The sequence below is a fragment of the Papaver somniferum genome, unplaced genomic scaffold (genome assembly GCF_003573695.1).
Source record: "Papaver somniferum cultivar HN1 unplaced genomic scaffold, ASM357369v1 unplaced-scaffold_31, whole genome shotgun sequence".
NCBI classification, from domain to species: Eukaryota; Viridiplantae; Streptophyta; class Magnoliopsida; order Ranunculales; family Papaveraceae; genus Papaver; species Papaver somniferum.
In genome coordinates, this window is record NW_020642151.1 from 1,066,561 (window position 1) to 1,088,422 (window position 21,862).

At 36.8% G+C, this 21,862-nt stretch overlaps 1 protein-coding gene, 1 long non-coding RNA gene and 1 pseudogene across 2 annotated transcripts; all 3 read right to left on the reverse strand.

Moving 5' to 3' along the window:
• Positions 1–845: 845 nt before the first annotated feature.
• LOC113341717 lies at positions 846–2,299 on the reverse strand. The gene is made up of 2 exons (XR_003356104.1): positions 1,295–2,299; positions 846–1,146 (listed from the first exon to the last, which is right to left on the reverse strand). It is a non-coding gene; the product is annotated as an uncharacterized LOC113341717 (long non-coding RNA).
• A 6,183-nt stretch (positions 2,300–8,482) lies between these two features.
• Positions 8,483–9,238, reverse strand: LOC113341762 (protein DOG1-like 3). Its single transcript, XM_026586518.1, has one exon. The coding sequence runs from the start codon at positions 9,236–9,238 to the stop codon at positions 8,483–8,485; it is 756 nt and encodes a 251-aa protein (XP_026442303.1).
• A 1,698-nt stretch (positions 9,239–10,936) lies between these two features.
• Positions 10,937–17,824, reverse strand: LOC113341777 (annotated as a pseudogene).
• Positions 17,825–21,862: the final 4,038 nt, after the last annotated feature.

Sequence of the window (21,862 nt, forward strand, 5' to 3'; positions counted from 1 at the left end):
ATTGGCTTCAAAATTCTGTCACGAATTTTCTATTAAGCAACCACCATTTATTCTTGACGTCACTTCTGTCACGAATTTTCTATTAAGCAACCACCATTTATTCTTGACATCACAAACTCTGGAAACCTTGCTGACGGATGTATCAGCATCTCCGCTACCTTTTCTCTGTCATTCTCATCTTCAAAAATTCATCAAAACAAATTTCTCCCGAACAACGGCACCCCTGCAAACCTAAGCATTCATCCACATTGTTCATTCCTTCACCAGCTCAATGCAGCAACCAATTTCATTTCAGTATTGTGTATCATCAACCATTGCGGTAACAACACCAACCTTCTCTTAAGCTGCAACTGAAAAACTGCAACTGCAATTCCCATTTTCTCAGCAGCCATCTCCTTCTACTCCATATCCGTTCCACCAGAACCACACATCAGTTAAAAAGGATAAAACCAGGTATTACTTCTGAGAAAAGAAGAGAAAGTGCACGGCTGCCTATTTCATCGATATCAAGAATTAAAAAATGAAAAACAGTAACTAGTCTTATGTTTCTTGACATAATATCGACGATTATATGAAAAGATAATATATGTGAGTCTTAGTCAACCAACTCATCTAGTAGCCTTAAGTTTCCCATTCATTTCTCTTGCTTTAACGTATATCCTAAACAGTCCAAGTAGTGTGTGGAAAGACAGAATTCGGACTATGTCAGGTGGATATCCAAACTAGGGGCCAATATTCAACAATTACTTTTATAGATTGATATCTGTATACTCCACAATTCTAAAAAGTAATTTTGACAAGATATCAACTTTTAAGATGCATTACGTACTACAAAAGATATCAACTTTGAGGTTATAGGTTGATAAGAATATGGTTGATGCAATGTTTCGCTACAGGTAGGAAGTAATATTTAGTAACGGAATTCCCTTAGCACCTATTAGTATAATCTCTGAAAGTTGACTGCAAATTCCATAATACAGAAATAACATAAAAGGAGAATACAGTGTTCAGGAAGGCTCTCACATTAGCAAGAGCTATCCATGAATCTACCTATAAATCCAGAAACATATCTTTATTAGCTATATCCTCCCTGCTGCAACATACATCGTAGGCACCCCCTTCGATTAGGTTGGTGTTTGCTTATACCTGTACGATAAAATATAAAGGTAAGAAATACGGTGCTTAATAAGCAATGTTTAGTACCCAAAAAGTATCCAGGCTCCACCACTGAACAGGCAGACACAATCACACAACACAAGACATCTTAACCAGATTAGCAGGCTTTGTCATTCACCTGCTTCTTTTCGGCATTCGATGTTACAGCCGCGATCATCTCCAGCTTATTCTTAAGCTTTTGGAGTTCTTTATCTACAGCTCCAGCCTTTCCAATTTTTGTGGCAGCAACGGCAACCGGGAACATCAAAATTAGTAAGACACCAAATGTTTTGGACTAATCCAGGTCCAAAGGAAAATCCATCTAAATTCATAGTTACACCCTTATTTTGCTGCTGATGTGCTACAACCAACAAATCTAAGTTCTCATCCATCTCAGGTCTCAGTTCAAGAAACCCCACCAACACCAGATATTGAGCTCAAATCATCTCATACCCGTAATCATCAATAAGAAAACCATCTGCACCACTTCAGCTTCAATTCCACAATTACCAGAAACTCTATCAAAACAGACAACACCAGATAGCGAGAACAACCTCAGATTCACCTTCACAATGAAATCAATTGGTACCCAATTCACCGAATTCTTGGAGCATTTACTTTATTTCATTTCTTCTCAACAAATGAATTTAATTGGTACCCAAATTAAATCAAATAAAATGGATGGGTTTTTAGGTTTTTCAGAATCTTAATAAATAGTTTTCATAAGTTGCAGATCTATTCAAAACCGATTAATCAAGTTTTTCGAATGAATTGAAAATACAGTAAAAGAATAAACTTATCTTTCGAATGAATTGATTTTGCTGATATTGCAAATCCTCTTCAAGAACCGATTTAGTTGATGTCGATTTTAGGTTTCCATGTTGAATCTTGCTGCAAGTGCTAAATGGTATCCAAATCTAGGTTTTGATGAAGATTGAATCGAGTTTAGCTTAACTTATGTGAATTGCCCTTCGCTGATGGACTAAATTGAAGGTACCTAAAGAAATTATTGAAGTTGACAACATGGAAAAGAAGGAGAACAAGATAGAAAACCAAAATTTTGCTATCAAACCCAATAAATCTGAATCCTCTAATAGTCTAATTAGATATGAATACAAGACTCAAAGAAAGCCTTTGTGAGAAAGAAGATAGGAGGAAGATCGAATTAATGTCACCCTGCTAAAAAAAATTATGTTTTACAAGTGAAGTTTATTTTTGGCCGTTGATAATTTTCGAGATGAGCTTCGAAGATTAATTGTGTTTATGCCACGTGGTGACTGACTATTCCATATAATCTAGCACGTTGATTCTTTCCGGGATTAACACTAGCATACCAGATCAAACACGAAAATGATTACATGTGTACACACGGTCAATGTCTCGTCTAATCTGAGGAGATATCGACCAAATTGACTGAGAAATTGATAAAAGTGGCGGATTTGGATGGAAACATGGATGGAGGCCTAGATTTGTAAACTTTAAAAAAACAGATTATGGTTGTCTATCGGGTAATAAATCAGACCTAGATCTGTTTATAATCCATTATTTTTTCATCTTTTTTCTTACATTTAATCTTTATTTAATACATTTATAAAGAAGCAATAATATTTTTTTACAAAAATAATTGTAATTCAAGCCAAAAAGAGAAATATATTGAGTTTTTCACATTCTTTTTTATAGTTTTCGTGATACCCAATGGGTACCCGGAACCGACGGGTACCCGGGTTTTTAAACGGGTCCGGTCTGGGTCCATGAATTTAGGAGCCGGACCCGACTTTTATAAGTAGGATTCGGGTCCGGGTCTAGTGATACCAGGGAGGACCCGAACCCATTGATATCTCTAGTATTATGCCTTGTCATATGGTGTATTTATGCACGTTATGACGTGCTTTCTTAACGTGTTGTGCTGGGCTGGGCCACGTGCTTATCCGTGCCGCGTGCTGTGCTGTGCTACGGTGCCGATTAGGCTAACCCAGCACAGCCCATGAAACTAACATTAGGGCTGTCAATGGATGCTAAGGTAACGGAAATAGGCTCTGTCGCTGCCGTTTCCATTAAAAGTTAGCGGATATCCGTTATCCGTTCATTTCCGGCGGAAATAGGAAATTCAAAAACGTTACCGTTACGTTGGACTTACCGGATAACGGATAATTTTCCGCTGCCATCCGGTATGTCACCGGACAACCACAAAACAGGCTAAAAACAAAGAACAAGTACACATAACAGCTTTAAAATCCAACAAAACAGGTTCTAAATCCATGCCACACCAAAAAAAGACATACAGATACAGATGTTCATGCCACACAAGAAAACAAGTTCATAATCTTCATGTTTTTTTTGCAAAAAAAAGACATCTCCATCTCCATTTGAGTCAACAACTGCAAATGCATTCCTCCTCCATCTCCAGATTCTCCTCTGCCAAGTCCCAAGTGCCAACAACATCTGCAAATGCATTTACCTTACTCCTTAGTCCTGAACTTCTGCATTTTGAAAGAAAAATCAAAAGTGTTAGACATTTTAAGCTGGCAAATGTCATTGTCAGTGCAATAAGCCAATAAATTGCAAAAAAAAAAAAGAAAGATTAAGATGTACCTGTAACACAACTATCACTGTCACTGAGAGTGAGATCTGGAAGCCAATCACCCAAACAAAGCAAAGCTTCAACAAGATCTCGAGCTAATGAACTCCTGTGAGATGTGAGAACTCTGCCACCAATACTAAACATAGATTATGATGCTACACTTGTCACTGGAACTTCCAATACATCTCTTGCAATCCTTGAGAGAATTGGGTACTTAGGAGCATGATTCTTCTACCAACTTAAGATATCAAACCTCATTTCTTCAGTGGCTGTGCCTTTAGGAAGAACTGGTTCTGCTAAGTATGTCTCCAATTCTGACTTCTCAACCTCAAACATATTGTTTTCCATAATGAAATCATCATAACCAAATTCATATAATGTTGTTGTACCTGCAGAGCTCTCAATTGCAGTTGAATGCATTCCAGTATCAAAGTAATCTGGAGCTGTAGTGTTAGTTTCATAAACACAGAAAAGAGCATCGAGTTCAAGCTCAAATTTGTTATAGTGACTTTTATAGTGTTCCACACCATATACTCTCTTCATAACAAACTCCACCCATTTAGCTTTGTACCTAGGATCCAAAACAACTCCAATTCCCATCAAAGTGTTACTTTCTTTCCAGTAGATATCAAATTTCATCCTCATATTCTTGTACATGTCTCTGATATACTCATGCTCACTTGATTCCCATAGCTTAATGCATCTATTAACTTCTTGAACCCAATTATAATACAAATTTGCTGTGGGATACTTAATCCCAGCAAATTTGGTTGAAAGGGCATCAAACAATTCCAAACATTCACATATGTGTACTCCTTGTTTCCACTCCTTAGAGGTTGGTAGTATCTTGAAGTCATCATCCAAATCAGCTAGCCTAGCAAAAGCTTGTCTCAAAAAAATTGCATCCTTTAGCATCTTAAAGGTGGAGTTCCACCTGGTATCCACATCTAAACTGACAGACCTTGAAGCAGGAAGCTTAACTTGGGCAATTGCACATTCAAATCTCTCTTTTCTAGCCTGACTTGACTTGACATATTTTACACACTCTCTAACTGCATCTATAAATGGAGCATCTACTCTCATTCCCCACCCAACAATTAAGCGCAATATGATTACAACACCTCATTTGGAACATATTCCCATTAAGAACTAAACAGTCTTTGCTACCAAGTGATAGACGCATTTATGTGTCTAATATCGCCCAATTGTATATATTGTTAGTACTCATTTTTGTACTTATTATGGTATTTTATTTATTTGTAGGTGTTTTTGGAAAAATAAGGGTTTTGCGGCGAAAGTGACTGAAAATGTGGCATTTGGACCTCTGTAAACAGTGAACCGGAAGTACCCCGAAAGTATGCCGGAAGCACCCCAGAAATGTCCCGGAGGAACCCAGAAAAATTACTTTCCCCCCCCCCCCCCAAAAAAAGGATGTTTCCACCCCAGTTGCTAAAGGGACACCCAACAGTGGCTAGGGGGACACCCTTTCTTCACGATTCAAAAAAAAATAAAAAATGGCGGGAAAATCTTATGCCATGCACACTTCACTGGCAGTTTAGGGTTCGATCTTGTGTGGGCTTTGAGCGAGATTCAATCGCTGGAAATGATTGGGATGGGCCTAATATAGCCTAACAGGCTTGGTACAACGAATTGGATCGAAAAACTTGGGCTGAACAATCCGTTAGAGAAGATCAAAGCTAAACAGAGACCGAAGCATCCTGGAAAGAATATATGTGGAAGATACTCGAGTAAAGAGGGAAGATATTGTACCTAGAAGGATATATATCGAATCCTACAAGATAAAAACACCAAATATCTTCTATTAACGCATAATCAGAGTTCACAGGGAAACAAATCTTGGTTATTCCCGTGATAATAAAGAAAAGATATGTGGGATTAAACCAAGAATATTTTGGTTGTTGTCGAGTATAAATAGGCTGTTGAGGTGATAGAAAAGGGTGTCGAGAGTTGGGAGCAGAAGAGAGGAAGCTGCAGAGGAAGAATCATGAATTCTCTCTGCTGCTGCTGCTGTTCGTGATGAAGATGAAGAACATGAATAACGGACTCGCAAGGGCAGTGGTTTATCAACAGTGAGAAAGACTCACAGGCGTGGGTCGTAGGTGTGGGTCTTAGAACCACAGCGACAATAGCACTTCTCTTTTATCGTTCATTTGTGACGCTTACTGTGGGTCGCAGATTATAGTTTTACACCATTTTCTCCTTTTCTCTTCATTGTAAACACCATTTGAGCAATAAATAAATATTTTGAGTGTGTTTTTATCATGATGAGCTAAACCCAACACTGGGACAACGGAGGAGACCGAGCTTCATACATGGGTAATGCAATTAATTCTTTTTAAGACTTTTGCATTAAAATTAATTGAAATATGATTTGATTAAATTGGGTGTTATTTGATTAGATGGGTCATGCTTAGCTTAGGTGATTTGATGTTCCATGCTTAACATTTACAAGAAATTTTTTGAGAATCTACTTTGGCAAAATAAGAGTCCATATAACTTATGTTTTGAGCGATTATTGTCGAGAATAATTCATTGAGCCCTATTTTATGAAGATTGGCCGAATCATTAGTCCCAGTACTCTTGCCCATACTGTTAATATTTTTTGTATATATTTTTATTTTTAAATCTTTACAAGTCCGAGCAACGAACTTTTACTACCACTTTCAAAACTATAACATCAAGCCATTTTTTCAGCTGTTCCATCATAACATTGTTGGAGCTAGCATTGTCAGCAGCTACAGCAAAAAGCTTATTTTCTATGTTCCATTCTAGACACACTGATTTCACTACAGATGATAGAACCTCTCCAGAGTGTGGTGATGGCACTAAAGTATATGCTAGTGTTTTCTTAACCAGTTTCCACTCCTCATCTATGTAATGCAGTGTCACACAACAATAACCATCCTTTGTATGCTTACATGACCACATATCTGTTGTTAAACTACATTTAGATGTAATATTCTCAAATTGTTCTTGTAATTGCAGTTTGAACTCAGTTGTTAGTCTCATGATGTCTTCCCTAACTGTATTCCTAGTGTAAAGCTTAGCAGTAGGATTCAAAGACTTAACAAACTCTCTAAAATAAGGATGCTAAACTATAGTGATTGGATAACCATGTTTAGAAATCATTTTGGCAACTAGTGTCCTAGTAACAACAGGATCAAACTTCCAATTTGCTAACTTGGTTTGAGCATTACCTGTTTTGACAGAAGTAATCTTGCTTTGTCCTTTCTTATTGTCAGGCTTTTCTTTGCAGATTTTGGCATGGTAATGCAAGCGGCTGGTTCCTTGGTTACTGGGAGCAGGTATTCTCTTGTGACAGTGTTTGCATTCAGCTATCAGTACCCCAACCTCCTTCCCACCTTTTACTTTCTTCTTTCCAACCTTCCTTTCAAAATCAACCCATACATCAGACCTTACTGAGCGCATTTTTTTCTTCTCTTCCACTATAACTGGATCTTCATCTACTTATACATCTTCTTCTTCTTCTTCTCTAGGACGAATTGCAGGTGTAATAGAAGCAGGTGTTGAATTCACTCCAGAAGCTTGAACTTGGTTGGATGCAGTAGCAATAGCAGCAGGTAAATGTGATGCAACTGAAAAAGAGAGACTTTGTGAAGACCCAACATGGTTTGATGCTCCTCTTTCACTTTGGGACATGATTAATTTCACAAATCTGAAATTGTGAACCCTAATTTCAGAAACCCTAAATTGAAAATTGCGTTTTGAAGATTGAAATTAAACTCAAAGGAAATTGAAGAAGAGAACCCTAGTTTCTAATCAGTAATCACACAGAGAATATGATGATTTCTAAGGCAGAGAAGACGATTCTTGATTCAACATCCCTAGTTTCTCTCTTTTTCTCTCTGAGTTCTCTGTTGTGTCGATAAAACTGAAGTGAAGATGAAGAATGAGATAAACCAAACATAATGTATAAGAATTTACACGCGCAATACGCACGTTAGCGGATAACGGAACTAAACCTAACGGAAATACACGGTTCCACTACCGTTACGTTAAGAAGGGATTATCCGTTAGCTTATCGGTATCGGATATCCGTTTATCGCTATGTCGGATGGTAGCAGTAACGGCTAACGGACTATCGGTGTCGGCTAACGGAAAATCGGTATCCATTGACAGGCCTAACTAACATGTTGGGCCGTGTTGTGCTAAATCATGTGCTGGAGTGAGCTGGGCACAGATTTTCACGTGCGGTGCTTTGCTCGTGGTGGCACAGCCCAATTTACACCTCTACCAGTATTAACAATATAATAACTACACGTACAAATAGTAACAAATGAATATATTTTCATCACTCTTCCTCCCATCTGCTCTATGCAAAAAATCATGCGATGCTATTTTTTTTCCCATAAAAAGAAAGGATTTGGTTAATTAGCCTGTTCTGTAAAAGAAAAACCTTTATTTTTTTTATCTTTTCTTTTTTCCCGCTTTTTATATTGTCAGTTTGTTTCTTGTTTGCTCTTCTATCTCGGAGGATTTCTTGTTCACTTTCTTTTAAACGAAAGGCCAAATTTTATGCATACACAGCCAAAATTACGAGTTGCAGTGCAGTGGCAGAAGGCCTAATGGCTTTCTTTCAAACGCGAAAGGTCACATTGTATATATATATCTGACATACACGATGCTTATGCATACAAATACGTACCTACCTTTACACACACTATATGCCTAGCTAGCCTTCTCCATTATATATGTTCTTCCATGCTAGGGATGTGATTCCTCTCTTGGCCCTTCTAGCTGATGCATGTTAAGATGAAGTTTCTTTCCCGCAATCAGTAGTTCCACCGCTTGTAATGGTGTGAAGATGCTTATAAGTTCTTTCAAAGTATTCATCCTCAACTTATCTGAGTCAACTAATATGCTATCCAGATCTTTAGAATGTGAATCTAAAGCCTGTTCCACTTGCCCAATATGGGACTGATCATCAGTTTCTGAATCGTTTGAGTTGTTAGCAAGCTTAGCGAGTGGACAATAATCAGCTATATTCTCTTGTAAACTATCCATGTTCTTTGAAATTCGTTCTTCTTCCAGAATTGTTCTACACTGTAACTCACTAACAAGAATGAGTTGATCTGCTGATAACTCCCCTATGTTGCTTCTTCTCACTCCTTCTAAGTACTCACTGAGTTGTGACTCAAGTTGAGAACCACAGAGCGAGTAAACGAGTTGAATCATTAACGAGGGTCTGCAACCCCCGAACCATAGGTAAGCATTCTCAAAGGAAGTACACCACGTAGGTGCGAGAAAGGATGAAGCTTCGTCTATTGCAAGTTGCGCTCTTCTATTAGTATAGTCTTGAAAGTGTTTGATAAGTTTTTCGATGACACAACGAAGTTCTTTCTCGTCGTTTGGGTTTTGGTTGTGCACTTGTAGGAGCTCTTCAAGAAGTTGTTGTTGTTCGATCATCCAGTTCCGATAGCATGCAAGGAATTGATCAACTTGATCCGATGAGCTTTCCATCATGAACTGCCAGAAAAGTTGATGGAGTACGGATGAGGCAGTAAGTGTATGTTTTATCTATCTTTTTTTTCTTTTTCTGAAAAGATTATGTTTTATCTATCTATATCTATATATAAAGTAATACAGACAAGGGTTTCAATTACACAAGAGAATCGCTGTAGGCATACATGTGATTGCTGGTTTGGCTGTATGTTAGAGATATAGGAAGCGAAGTGAACTAAGTGATCACTTTAATTTTGTCCAATTGGTCAAGAGATCTTTCATGAAAGCTATGTTGTGGATACATTTGTACCGAACCATGTTATAGCAAGCTGCTAGAGAAGAAAAGAAATCAACCGACTGTCCTTGTTTAGTATATCATTTTCCTCTAACTTGTTTTTTTTATTCTTTTGGTGATAAGCATCCTCACACCAGTGGTCCAGTGCATGCATGTTTACTTGCTCCTTTCGATGACATAAGACAAATTTACCTCTGGCTGGCGCGTTGAATCACCCGGACCAAAGTGAAGTTGGCAGGGATGCACTGAAGTAAGTGGGAAAACTGAAGGCTTTTTCGATGGGTGTAATAGGACTAGATACATTTTCAATGTCTTTCATAGATACAGATATATAATAAGATTCCTATTGAATTTCAGGGGCATAACTAACCAACCGGCTTACAAGAGTAGAGTTATTAACTGCTTATTAGCTGCCAGATTTTAAATTATTCATCCAATGCAACACGCCTTCACGCGTGCATCTCTTTAGGCGTAACATGTGGACATTAAGGCTAGGTTTGGTATGCTTTCATTTTTCAAAAAGCACTCTCAAAAAATATATATGATAATTATTTTTCATATTAGTGTTTGGTATAATATTTGCAAAATATTTTTAGCCGAAAACACTATAAAAATTTCCCAATTTTTAAAAGATGGTGGAGAGGAGCTTTTAAATCCATTTAGGTGGAAGCTACCATAATGTTGATGGCAATTAAGCATATTTTTCTCTCTATTTTTTTTCTTTCTTATAAAAGGTGGAGAAAATATTTGATAGGGGTAAATATGGATGGGGCATGAGGGACAAATAGAATAACGCCATGCGTGGTCGTAGTTATCTGTTTCTAAACTAACAAAAGTTAGGGTTATCTAGAATTTAAGGGTAATTCTGTCTGCAAAAAGTGGAATTGTAGGTGGTAGTAAGTTTTTTGGCGGTGATAAGATTAATGCCGTTGACTTGGCATTTGCAGTTATAGCTCATTCGTTCGTTGCAACAGAAGAAGCAGCAGGAGTTAAGCTCCTTGAAGCGCATAAATTCCCTAAACTTCATGCTTGGATTATAAATTTCAAACAAATTCCTGAGATAGAGAAAAATCTCCCAGACTACAAGGACCTGTGAAATTTTTCAAAGATGCAAACGGGTATCTGGTCACACCACCTAAATAAGTCATCGTTCTCATACCATATTGATGAGAATCTGTTTTCGGTTAGCTTCTTGCTTTCATTTTGTATTTTATGTGCGCTATATTTGAATAGAAGCAGTGGTAATTGTCACGGCCTTTTTAAAGTCCACCGTCATGGTACATACTGAATTTTAAATGCTTGTGAAAACATTTTCAAGGTTGTGCGTCTTAGATTTCAGTCAAGCATGAAAATGTAAGCCTTGCCTAAATATCTCTTTCGGAGGGACAAAAAAAAAAATAGGTGAAAGTATCACACACTGAAGGACAGGAAAAATATTACAATTACTGTTCTACAAAATGAAAACTAAAAATAAAATATTTCACATTCTTTAGATTGATCTTACAATTTTAACTAAAAGAATTCCTCTTTCGGTATATTGTTATCAATAAAATTATGAACTCAAATCATGAAGTGATGCATAAACTCCATCTTTTCTACTGATAAGTACTTCATGTTTTCCTTGTTCAGCAACTATGCAATTTTTCACAACAGCGATTACATCTGCTCCTTTAACGCTCGACAAACGGTGAGCGACAACAATTGTTGTCCTGTTTTTCATTACTCTTTCAAATGCTTCTTGTACTATATCTTCTGATTCTGCATCCAATGCACTTGTAGCCTCGTCTAGTAAAAGAATCCTAGGATTTTTCAGTATCGGTCTTGCAATGGCAATGCGTTGTTTTTGGCCACCTGACAATTGAATGCCTTTCTCCCCAACATATGTATCATATCCTTCTGGCAATGCTGATATGAAGTTATGTGCATTAGATGCTTTGGTAGCTAGTATGATCTCTTCTTCGGACACTTTCCCTTGTTGCCCATAGGCAACATCAGCTTTGATTGTGTCATTGAATAATACAGGCTCTTGACTTACTAATCCCATTTGTTGTCTCAACCAATTAATCTTCAACTTTTGAATTTCCACTCCATCTAACATTATACGCCCAGAATCAACATCGTAAAATCTTTGTAATAGGCTGATCACAGTAGATTTACCACACCCACTCTCTCCAACAAGAGCAACAATCTGCAAAAAAAAACAAAAAAAAAAAAATAGATTAGCAAAATCATAAATGGAAAAAATTTCAACGAGCATGTTTCTTCCATGAAAAGTCAATAGTGGAACAGTGAGTGATGCTGAGGAGATCACCTTTCCAGACGGGATGTTCAAGCAGAAATCTTTGAAGATTGGTACATTAGGACGTGACGGGTATTTGAAGCTGACATTTTGGAAATCAATAGTGCCTTCCACATTGTCTAGTGTTAAACCTGTATTACTGCTTGAATCAATCTTAGGTGTGCTTTCTAGAATTTTGAAAATGGAAGCAGCAGAGTCCCTAGCTTTGTTGAAATCAGGAACCATGGCAGTTGTTTCTGAACTGTCCACCACTGAGACGAACAAAACAAAGATGACCTGTGAAAGTAAAGTGTCAGAAATAGAGATGATCATACAATATAACAATCTAACATGAGAATAACAGGAATTCATCAAAGAAAATTACCCTGAAAATCTGTTCAAATGTCGCCTTCTTGTCTCTCACAAAATTGCCTCCCGCATAAAAACAAATAGAAGCACCAAGATAGATTATAAAAATAGCAATGCCAAGGCCAACACCACTTATCAATCCGCGTTGGTTTCCCTGTTTCATGGAATTCGTGCATTTGCTATTATAGAGTTTAGCAACCTTCTCCTCTGCATTAAAGGATGCAACAGTTCGAATGCCTCCCACAGCACCGAATGCAACTTGATTTGCTTCTTCGTACTTCACCTGCATATAAATGCATAACATATTACAATTGGAAATCAAGAGATGCAGAAAGTTTTCAGTCCAAAGTGCTCCAGGCAGGAAGCAGATACTTAAATCATTCAACAAAAATTAAACTGCAATGGTTTGATTGGTATCAGCGATGTTGTAGGCACAGGCGCATATGAAACTGCTAATATTCCCTTGCAGTACTTTTCATGGCAGATTCATGGGTTCGGTACATATATGCTCAATCATTTGTTTTAATGCAAATTATATGAAGTTATTATGTACCACTTACCTTTCCATCCCCATTCAGTGAGCTTTGTATAAACTTCATACGTGCGTATCCTTCTGAAGCAAACAATGGTAACAACGCAATAAGCACAAGCGTAAATTGCCAATTAGATACAAGTGCTATAATGATTGCTGCTGTGATTGTTGATATGTTCTGAACCCATAATGACAAGGAATCTCCAACAAGATTCTGAACTCTCAAAGCATCTTTAGATAACCATGACTCTATTGCCCCACTGAAAATGCCATCAAGATTTGAATGTAAATGTTATTTATACCCAGAGCTGATTTTGTTGATGAAGAAATTCCTTATATTACCTTGAATTTGTATGGTCATCGAACCAACTCATTTCTTGGTGCACAATTTTTCCAATACACATAGATCTAACCCGTTGAACTAGTTTAGCACCTGCAATTCCTATGAGGTAATGTTGCAGAGGTATAATAATCAGACCAATGCAACCTAGTGCCACAAACATGAAGGACCATATCCTAGAATCTCTGCGAAGTTCATCTGGTTTCTCATAAAGTATCTTAATTATTCTCGAGAGTAAGAATCCTAAGGCAGGTGCCATCAGACCTTTTATCATTGCGGCAAATAATCCGAAGAACAAAATTACCACCTCTGGCTTATTCAAGTAAGCTAATTGACTAAAAGATACTTTATGTTCCACTAATTGATCTTGTTGATCGACTACTTCTTTCTTGCTATCGTCTAAATCATTGGATTCGTGGTGCAAGACTGAAGTGTTGATACCAATCTCGTGTAAAGGTGGAATATACTCATCATTTGCAGCAGCCTCTTGTAGACGGATTAACTGGGAGTAAGCTCCATTTAAATCCATGATTAGTTCTGCATGACTTCCTAAAAGATGTAGATATATCGAGTAAATTAGGAAGTTCATGGAGAATGGCAAAAAAAACACATGAATTCGTATTCAAACTTTATTATTTACCTTGCTCCACTATTTTTCCTTGATGTACCACATTTATGATTTTGGCATCCTTAATGGTAGTTAGCCGATGGGCAACAATGATGGTTGTTCGATTCAAAATAACACGTTCTAAAGCATCTTTCACTATTTGCTCTGATTTAACATCCAAGGCGCTCGTGGCTTCATCAAGAAGTAGGATCTTTGGGTTCTTCAAGATGGCTCTTGCAATTGCAATCCTCTGTTTTTGCCCTCCGGATAGCTTAGTTCCACTTATCATTGTTTCAAGTCCCTGTAAATACGAGTATAAGCAAGCATTCGTGTATGCTGAACTGAAATATAAGAATGCATATTTAAGTATTACCATAGGCAACTTATCAATGAAGTTTGCAGCATTGGCTAGTGTGACTGCCCGCTTTATCTCTTCTTCGGTTGCTTTTTCCTTTCCATAGATAATGTTCTCTTTTATCGTAGTTGCGAACAATGTTGGTTCTTGGCTTACTAGTCCAATAACATTCTCCCTAACCCACTTAAGTTGTAATTCCTTCAGGTTAACACCATCTATAAGTACTTCACCAGCTTGGGGATCATAAAATCTCTCTACCAAACTAAGTACTGTAGATTTTCCACTTCCACTCTTTCCAACCAAAGCTGCAGTGCTTCCACTCGGAACGTATAATGAGAAACCTGATAGTACTTGGACATCGGGCCTTGTCGGATAGCTGAAGTAGATTTCTTTCAAATTTATATCACCCTTGATGTTTTCCAATATAATTCCTTTCGTCTCTGAGATATCAATCAGAGGTTTCCGGTTGATTACTTTAAACATCTTATAACTCGCAGCTTTTCCGGATATAAATATACTCAAACATGGAAATGCTTGGCCCAGTGCACTTTTTATTGATCAAGAAATAACCAGTTAGCAAGAATATAACAATTACTCGCAAAGAAAGAAAACTTTTACGGGATCATTAACTATAACAGGTTACCTACATTCCACCAATTGCGAGATTGAATATAATGCTGGTGATATTTCCACCATTGAAGCCTTTATCAAGAATCAACCTAGAGCCATACCACATTGCAAGTCCTTCAAAACTGTACATGACTGATATCGCTACGCCAAATCCTATGCCGGAAGCAAGTGTTTGTCTGGTCATGAATGTGTATGTTTTTGGTAGTATTTTGTTGTATTTTTCTATTGCCTCCTTTTCTCCTGTAAAAGATGCTACCTGTGCATTTACATCCAAATTTAGAAAAAATAAACTAACAGAAACGATATAAAAAATTTCCTATAAGTCAAAATGCTAAGATCATTTAGCAGCACTGAACCAAAGAATCCAAAAATCAAATTTAACAACAGTGTTAATGTATCCCCTGTGGAAGCACGCGAACAAAATCCCTGTATATAACTGCATCATATGTAGGTTTAATTGTAGATTTTCCTAAACAACTTTGAAAATGTTTACAGCCAGTCGACTTTCATTGAGCATAGTCAACTAAAATACTCGCCCCATAGTATAGTAAACCCAAGCATGGAAAATTTCATGGAGGATTCGTTTACTGGGTTAACATCGTAAGGCAATCTAATTTTGTAAAGAGGGGGAGTCTAGAATATGGACTCATTTATAGAACCAAAAACATGTTTGCTTACCGTTCGAATAGCTCCCATTGTTTGTGCCACAACTTCTGCAGCCTCGGTGTTTGCTGCTTGCCCTCCGTGCGAAACTTTTGATAAATATTTTGACACTAAGATGCCAGTAAGTTTTAGGGTGGAATGCATGATAGCACCAGAAGGGAGAGAGACCAACCTTTGGTAAATGCAACAGTAAATGCAGCAAAAAAGGTTGTTGCGAGTTGTATGAATTTTCCAACCTTTTCACCAATGGCATCCTGAACAAGTACGGTGTCACAAGTTAAACTAACAATGACTTCTGCAGTTGTGGATTTCTTGTCAAAGAATGTAATATCTTGTTTCAGTACAGATTGTAGATATGCAACCCTGATTCTTCTTGCTTGTCTCTCTCCAGTAATAATCCAGCAAGACATCTCTACAAGACATAACATATATCATCGAAGAGAGGCAAACCAGCAATTAATTCAATAATTTGTATACCAATGATTTTCCACAGGCATGTATTCCTATTCGTGCTAGTAGTTGTATGTCATTCATGCTAGAAACACATTATGACTTTCGTATAAATCCAAGGTGTTTTCCTAAGAAAATTGAAGGCAGAATTCCTATTCCTACTTTCATAATAAACAGCACTACAAAAACCAGCTCTTAAATTGCTTACTTTTGTGGTCCATTTGTAGAAACGGCAAGATTTATGATGAAAATGTCGAGCAGGCACAATAGAGTGCAATAGAGATAGACAGGTTTACATGCTATCACTAAATTTTTCTGATCTACGAATGAAATCATCAATTGGAAAAATACTCAGCTATTCATTATACATTGATGCCTAACTGAAAGTTGTCTAACTATCAGCTACTTAAAACAACACATAGAAGGAACATATACCAATAGTTTTGATGCAATTAAATTCACTTACGCATGAATGTCGCAACAGCAATCGCAATTCCCAAGTATAGAGTCTTCAGTGCAACCTGCAATGAATTAAGCAGTTATATGTCCCGATCAAGATGGCATTATATGACATCTGGGCAGCATAGAAAACCAAAATTACAACTATCTACTAGTGCAAACTGCCTAATCTTCCAGTTCCCAACAACCAAAAGAAGTGAGAATTCTGCTTGGTATTTCAACAAACAACTTGCATGCATTCCTAGAACAAAAGTAGGAAAAAGAAGGGAAAATTCTCTCTGCTAAGAAAAAGAAAAAACATGCAAACATAAAGATCGCAGTAGCCTCGTGTCCCCAGGTTGGTGCAAAAAAGAAAAAAAAAACAAATTTATTTCAGCTTTTCCCTTTTTCTCTTTCTTTATCGTATCAAAGTCTTTGACTGCTTTTGACTGATCTAAAGATCCCTCCTCCAACACAATGAACTATATGTGCTAATTTCCAAGATCCAGCAATGAATCTTAGCCTAAAACCAAGAAAGTTTCCACACAAATCCATTCTTTAGATTATTTTTTGTAAGCTATGTCAAGATCGATAGAATGAAAAAAAATAAAAATTAATAGCATTAAATATCTTTAAAAAAAAATTGTTGTAGCTGGTGACAATTAGCCCTGAATGAAACGTCAACGATTACATGACACTGCCGCCCACTATGGGTGTGGCAATCAACTATCTACCCTTGAGGCAAGTGGTCTCACGAATTCTCAAACTAGTTCTCACGTTCATTCATTCCTCACTGGGAACTTTTATTTTTAACAAATTTCATTGAGCAAGAAAAATCATTTGAGCATCACAACAAGGAAAATTCATAAAATATATAAAAGATTGTGTTGATATGCTGTCCTAAATTTAAATAAATAAAAAAAACAAAGCAAAATACAAAAAGTACAATTTGTGTTGGCTTTTTTCCTGTTGTTCTTTTGTCGTATCACCTGTTTCCTAATTCCTCAAAATCATTCCTCTTTTGTTTGGAGAATGATGAACTATTTACTAATTAATTTATAAGACCCAATAATGGTGAATCAACAAAAAAATGAAGAAACAAAAATTCAACAATAAGGCCTATAGTAAAAGATTTTTGGTATACCTTGTTCACTTCATTGATCTTTCCAGCACTTCCAAAAGAATCAATAACCTGTCCAAGCATGATCATCAAGACTGGCATACCCAGACCACTTGCCACAGAAGAGATCGTCCATACCAACATCATCAACATATCATATCGATCTGCATATGAGAATAGCTTGTAATATGGAACTGAATCTACTTCTTTTTTCTTCGGATTATCATCACCAACATCTGAAGTTTTTTCTTTCATCATCTTCGTATGATTAACACTATTTACAAAATAAGACAACAATATAGATATAGATAGATAGACAAAGTTGTACGCGAAGAAGATAGATGATTGGAAGGGTCGTTAGATTTCAACCACGAAAATCATATCATTGCCATCACAGCAATATGGATCTTTCTGGCTACAGTAGTAGTACTAGCAAAACTAACTCTTTTGAGAAAGGAAAACTCATGAGAAGTTTTAGCTACCTAGCTAGCAAGATTATATTAGTGAAATGAAAAGAAGAAGAACTAGCTTTTAATTTGAAGACAACAATGAAGAACAAAAGTCATGGATCATGTGGTCCATAATATTGTTCTACTATAGTATTTTTGTTTTTATTTTTTGCACGTAATTAATTAAGTTTCCTACTCATCATTTGATGTACCGGTGAAAAGGAAGTATGGCAACAAGATATCGCATTGATAGCATTCTCATAAGAGGAATTTATTTAGAGGTATGGAGAAAAAATATGACGACTAGGCCATGCCGCCATGGCATCAGAGAGACAGAAAAAACATATTACAAAACGGTTCACTCCATTTTTCACAGAAATTATGAGCTTTCTTTCGCGTCCAAATTCTTGTGAAAACTTACTGTCTAGCACATGCACAATGGAGTATCCCGTTTATCTTTTTATGCAAAGAAGATAAGATTTCTCACAAATCCTTCCGTTTTTTTTTTTCATTTCTTTTGACATGCCAGTAGATGTACGTAATCGGGGTCATGAGACTGAACCTGTTCACAGAGGCAAGGTCTAGTAGAGTGGGTCTACTTATGACTCGACAGATTATTAAAACAATCAACAGTACCAAGTTTCTAGTTAGGTAATAGCGTTATACGTAATTTCGACATTTAATGTGGTGTGTAGTACGTCTGGTTAAATCAACATTTATTGATCGGTGTTGTTACGTGTTGTTGGCTAGAACATTAAAAAACCCCATTTACTTGTAAGTTGATGATAATATTCTTAAAGGGGTACTTGTTCATTTGACCACGGAAACTACTTAAAAATGTAATGTGGTTGAGCTATCAAAGAAAAAATCAGTACTGTATACTTGTTAGTTAATTATGACCCCTCTTGAATTCACCTTATCTTACGCCTTGCTTGATTATTTTCTGAGTGAGATTAGTTTGGATTATGTAATTTGTAATTTTCTACTTCCGGGAGATCTTATACATTCTTCTGACTAGTAACATTTTCTCGTTCTATCAAGAATAGGTAAAAAAAAAAAAAAAAACTTGGGTTAGTCCAGATCTCTGACACTTGCATCATCTCTTGAAAAGTTCATTCATGTAAAAAAAAAAGGTGGAGTAACGAAAGATTTAAAATTCGTATATGATGGAGCTTCAGCTTTCCACCTGGATGCTTTTGATGATGGAGCAGATCTTATCTTCAGAGGCTCGACATTGGAAGCTAAGGCACTTATCTTGTTAAGCTCACATTTGTGGTCCATTAGGCTGAAAAAAGAAGAAGAGGAGAAAGTAATTTATTTAGCTGAAACGGCAGAAACTAGAATGGCAACTTCAAAGCAAGTGATATCAAATGCTAACCATACTTTGGGTGACAGCTACTGCCTTATTCAAAGGCCATTTTCTACTATAAGTCTTCTAATTCTTTCTAAGAGTTTTTCTTTCTTTTGTAAATTAGAAAATTATTAAAAAGAACTAAATAGTTAGAAACATTTAGTACAAAATTAGTGAAGCCATCTAATATCAAGTTAACCGGATTCTCACTCCAAATATTAAATTTATCTGCTTGAAATTTTGGTGGAATACAATGTATCAATGTATCCCAAGTAAGGTTAAAAAAAATTTCTTCTTTTTAAATAATTGGCTGATTTTATGTGTAAATTGTACATGAAACCAACCCATTATTTTGAATCGGAGGAAGTAATATTACACAAAATTGGTCAATTAATCCAATAACAACAATTTATGGGTGAAAAAGACATGTAAAATTTGATAATGTTTAAATGGACGAGAATGTAAAAATAGTCAGGATGTAAACAGTTTCATCCTACCCATTTTCAAATACTTTTTCTTATTTTTGATTTACATCAGGATGCATCCAGTTTAGAGCTGGCAAACGGGCGGGCCGGGGCTGGCTTGTTACGGGTTACACGGGTTCGGGTTAACACGGGTCAAAACCTGCGGGTTGATATTCTTCACGGGTGGTCATTTCTTCAACCCGCACCCGTAACGGGTTAAACCTGCGGGTTCACGGGTTAACCCGTTTATGGTGAGTCAACTCGCCAGAAACCGATTTGACAGAGTTTCCTCAGTTTCCTGGTTTATTTTCGGCCACATTCAGGCCATCTAAAGCACTTTCCCTGCAAACTAACATTCATCTAACTCATTCACTGCACTCGCACATTCAAGATCAAGACATTACACACTGCTACAATCTCTACTTCAGTAGCAACAACAACAATTGCGGAAGGAGAATGAAAAGAAGAACATCAGTACAACACCACCATATGAAAGAAACTAAAAAATGGAAAACAATGTCATACACCATCACTAATTAAGGGGTCAAAACAAGCCAAGAATTTATTAAAAAGGTTCACGCTTCATAACTGACTGTAAACGCTTCCTAGTGAATGACTCCTTAACTGACTGTAAACGCTTCCTCTTCCTGGCAGAACGTCGAAGGTCTGTCCCACCTGACTGTAAAAGAAAGCAAGAAAGGGGGAATGATAATAAGTCAGCGACAAGGAAACTTCCATTTTTAATAAGTATATACATGCCAAATAAATTCAGAACCAAATGTGGCACAAATGACACTAGCTGAAATTGCTCAACAAGTCCAACAGAAAAAGAATATGTAAACAAAAATTACAATAAGATCGACATCGTCTTCTAAACCGGAATTCCATGGGACATCAGCTTTGATCACAACATAAGAAACTTGAACCGTGTCGCCTTCATATGGCATAGAATGAGATAAACATTCTTCCTTTTCAACCACAAATCGAATCCCAACTACATAATGTGACTGTTGTAGGCTTATTGATAATACACCGACCACTGTCATTAACATCATAAATCTGCTGCACCTCATTGGATGCCTAAGCAATTCCATGAATTCTGTACAGATAATAAATCAAACCCATATTCAACATGTTGCTGGCAGATTACATCTAAACAATTTATTAACATATAAAACTGTAGATGCAAAGAACGTAGATCTATGAATCCAGTATTTTACATGCAAATGTTGATCAAATATCACGCACATATGAAAATACAATACGTTAGAATTGGAAAAACAGAAGTAAATCTTACCTTGAAAAGAAAGCAAATCTGATACAATACAGTTTAAGGCAATCAAAATCGAACTCAGATTCAAAATCAATTTCAGATTCAAAATCAAGGCAATCAAAATCTATTCAAGAAGAATAATCTTTGAAAATTGAAATAGAACAGAGAGAGACTTACCAATTCTATATGATCAATAGCCAACAAATCCTTGTTTCATCTAACAAATCGATTACTAGATTAAAGGGGCTTCTGTAAATATCGACCATTTAATGGCAAAGAGCTTCTGTAAATATGATCAAAAACACGTCAAGAAGGTGAAGGGTATGAAACTATGAATTGCTTTGAAGATTACGTATCCAAATTTGAAGATTCGGCTGCCGAAGAACGGAGGAGAAGAGAAGGAGTAGAAGAAGAAAAGAGAGAAGAAAAGAGAATGATATCTCTTCATTTAGGTTTAGGTTTATCCTTCTATACCTTTAACGTATGGATAAGATTAACCCTAGAATAATCTGACGGTAGGGATTAAATATAACTTATTAATTAGGTGTTGTAGACGGGTTGACGGGTTTAACCCGCGGGTTTACGGGCCGGGACGGATAAACCCGTTTTCTCACAAGCCGCTATTTCTCCAACCCGCGCCCGACTTGTTTAGGACCAAGCCAAGCCGGGCTCGGGTTTTCACGGGCCGGGTACGGGTTAATCCGCGGGTTTCAGCTTGTTTGCCAACTCCAATCCAGTTTCACCCTCGCTATGTTTTAAGTTTAAGCCAGGATGAATCCAGTTTCATCTTTGCTATTTTTTTGCTGTCCATTTCACCCATACTAATTTTTACTCGTCCATTAGAACCATGTTTTAAAAATATTTGTGCAATTGACCCAATTTCTCTAATATTTAGCATGCGTAGCCAAAATATGCAGGATAGTTTGGGGCCTAGGCACATTATTTGGGGTCTATAGATTACTTCATCTACCCAATAGGAAATTACAAGGGTGTCTAAATTTTCTTAAACTATCAATTTACCCTCTATT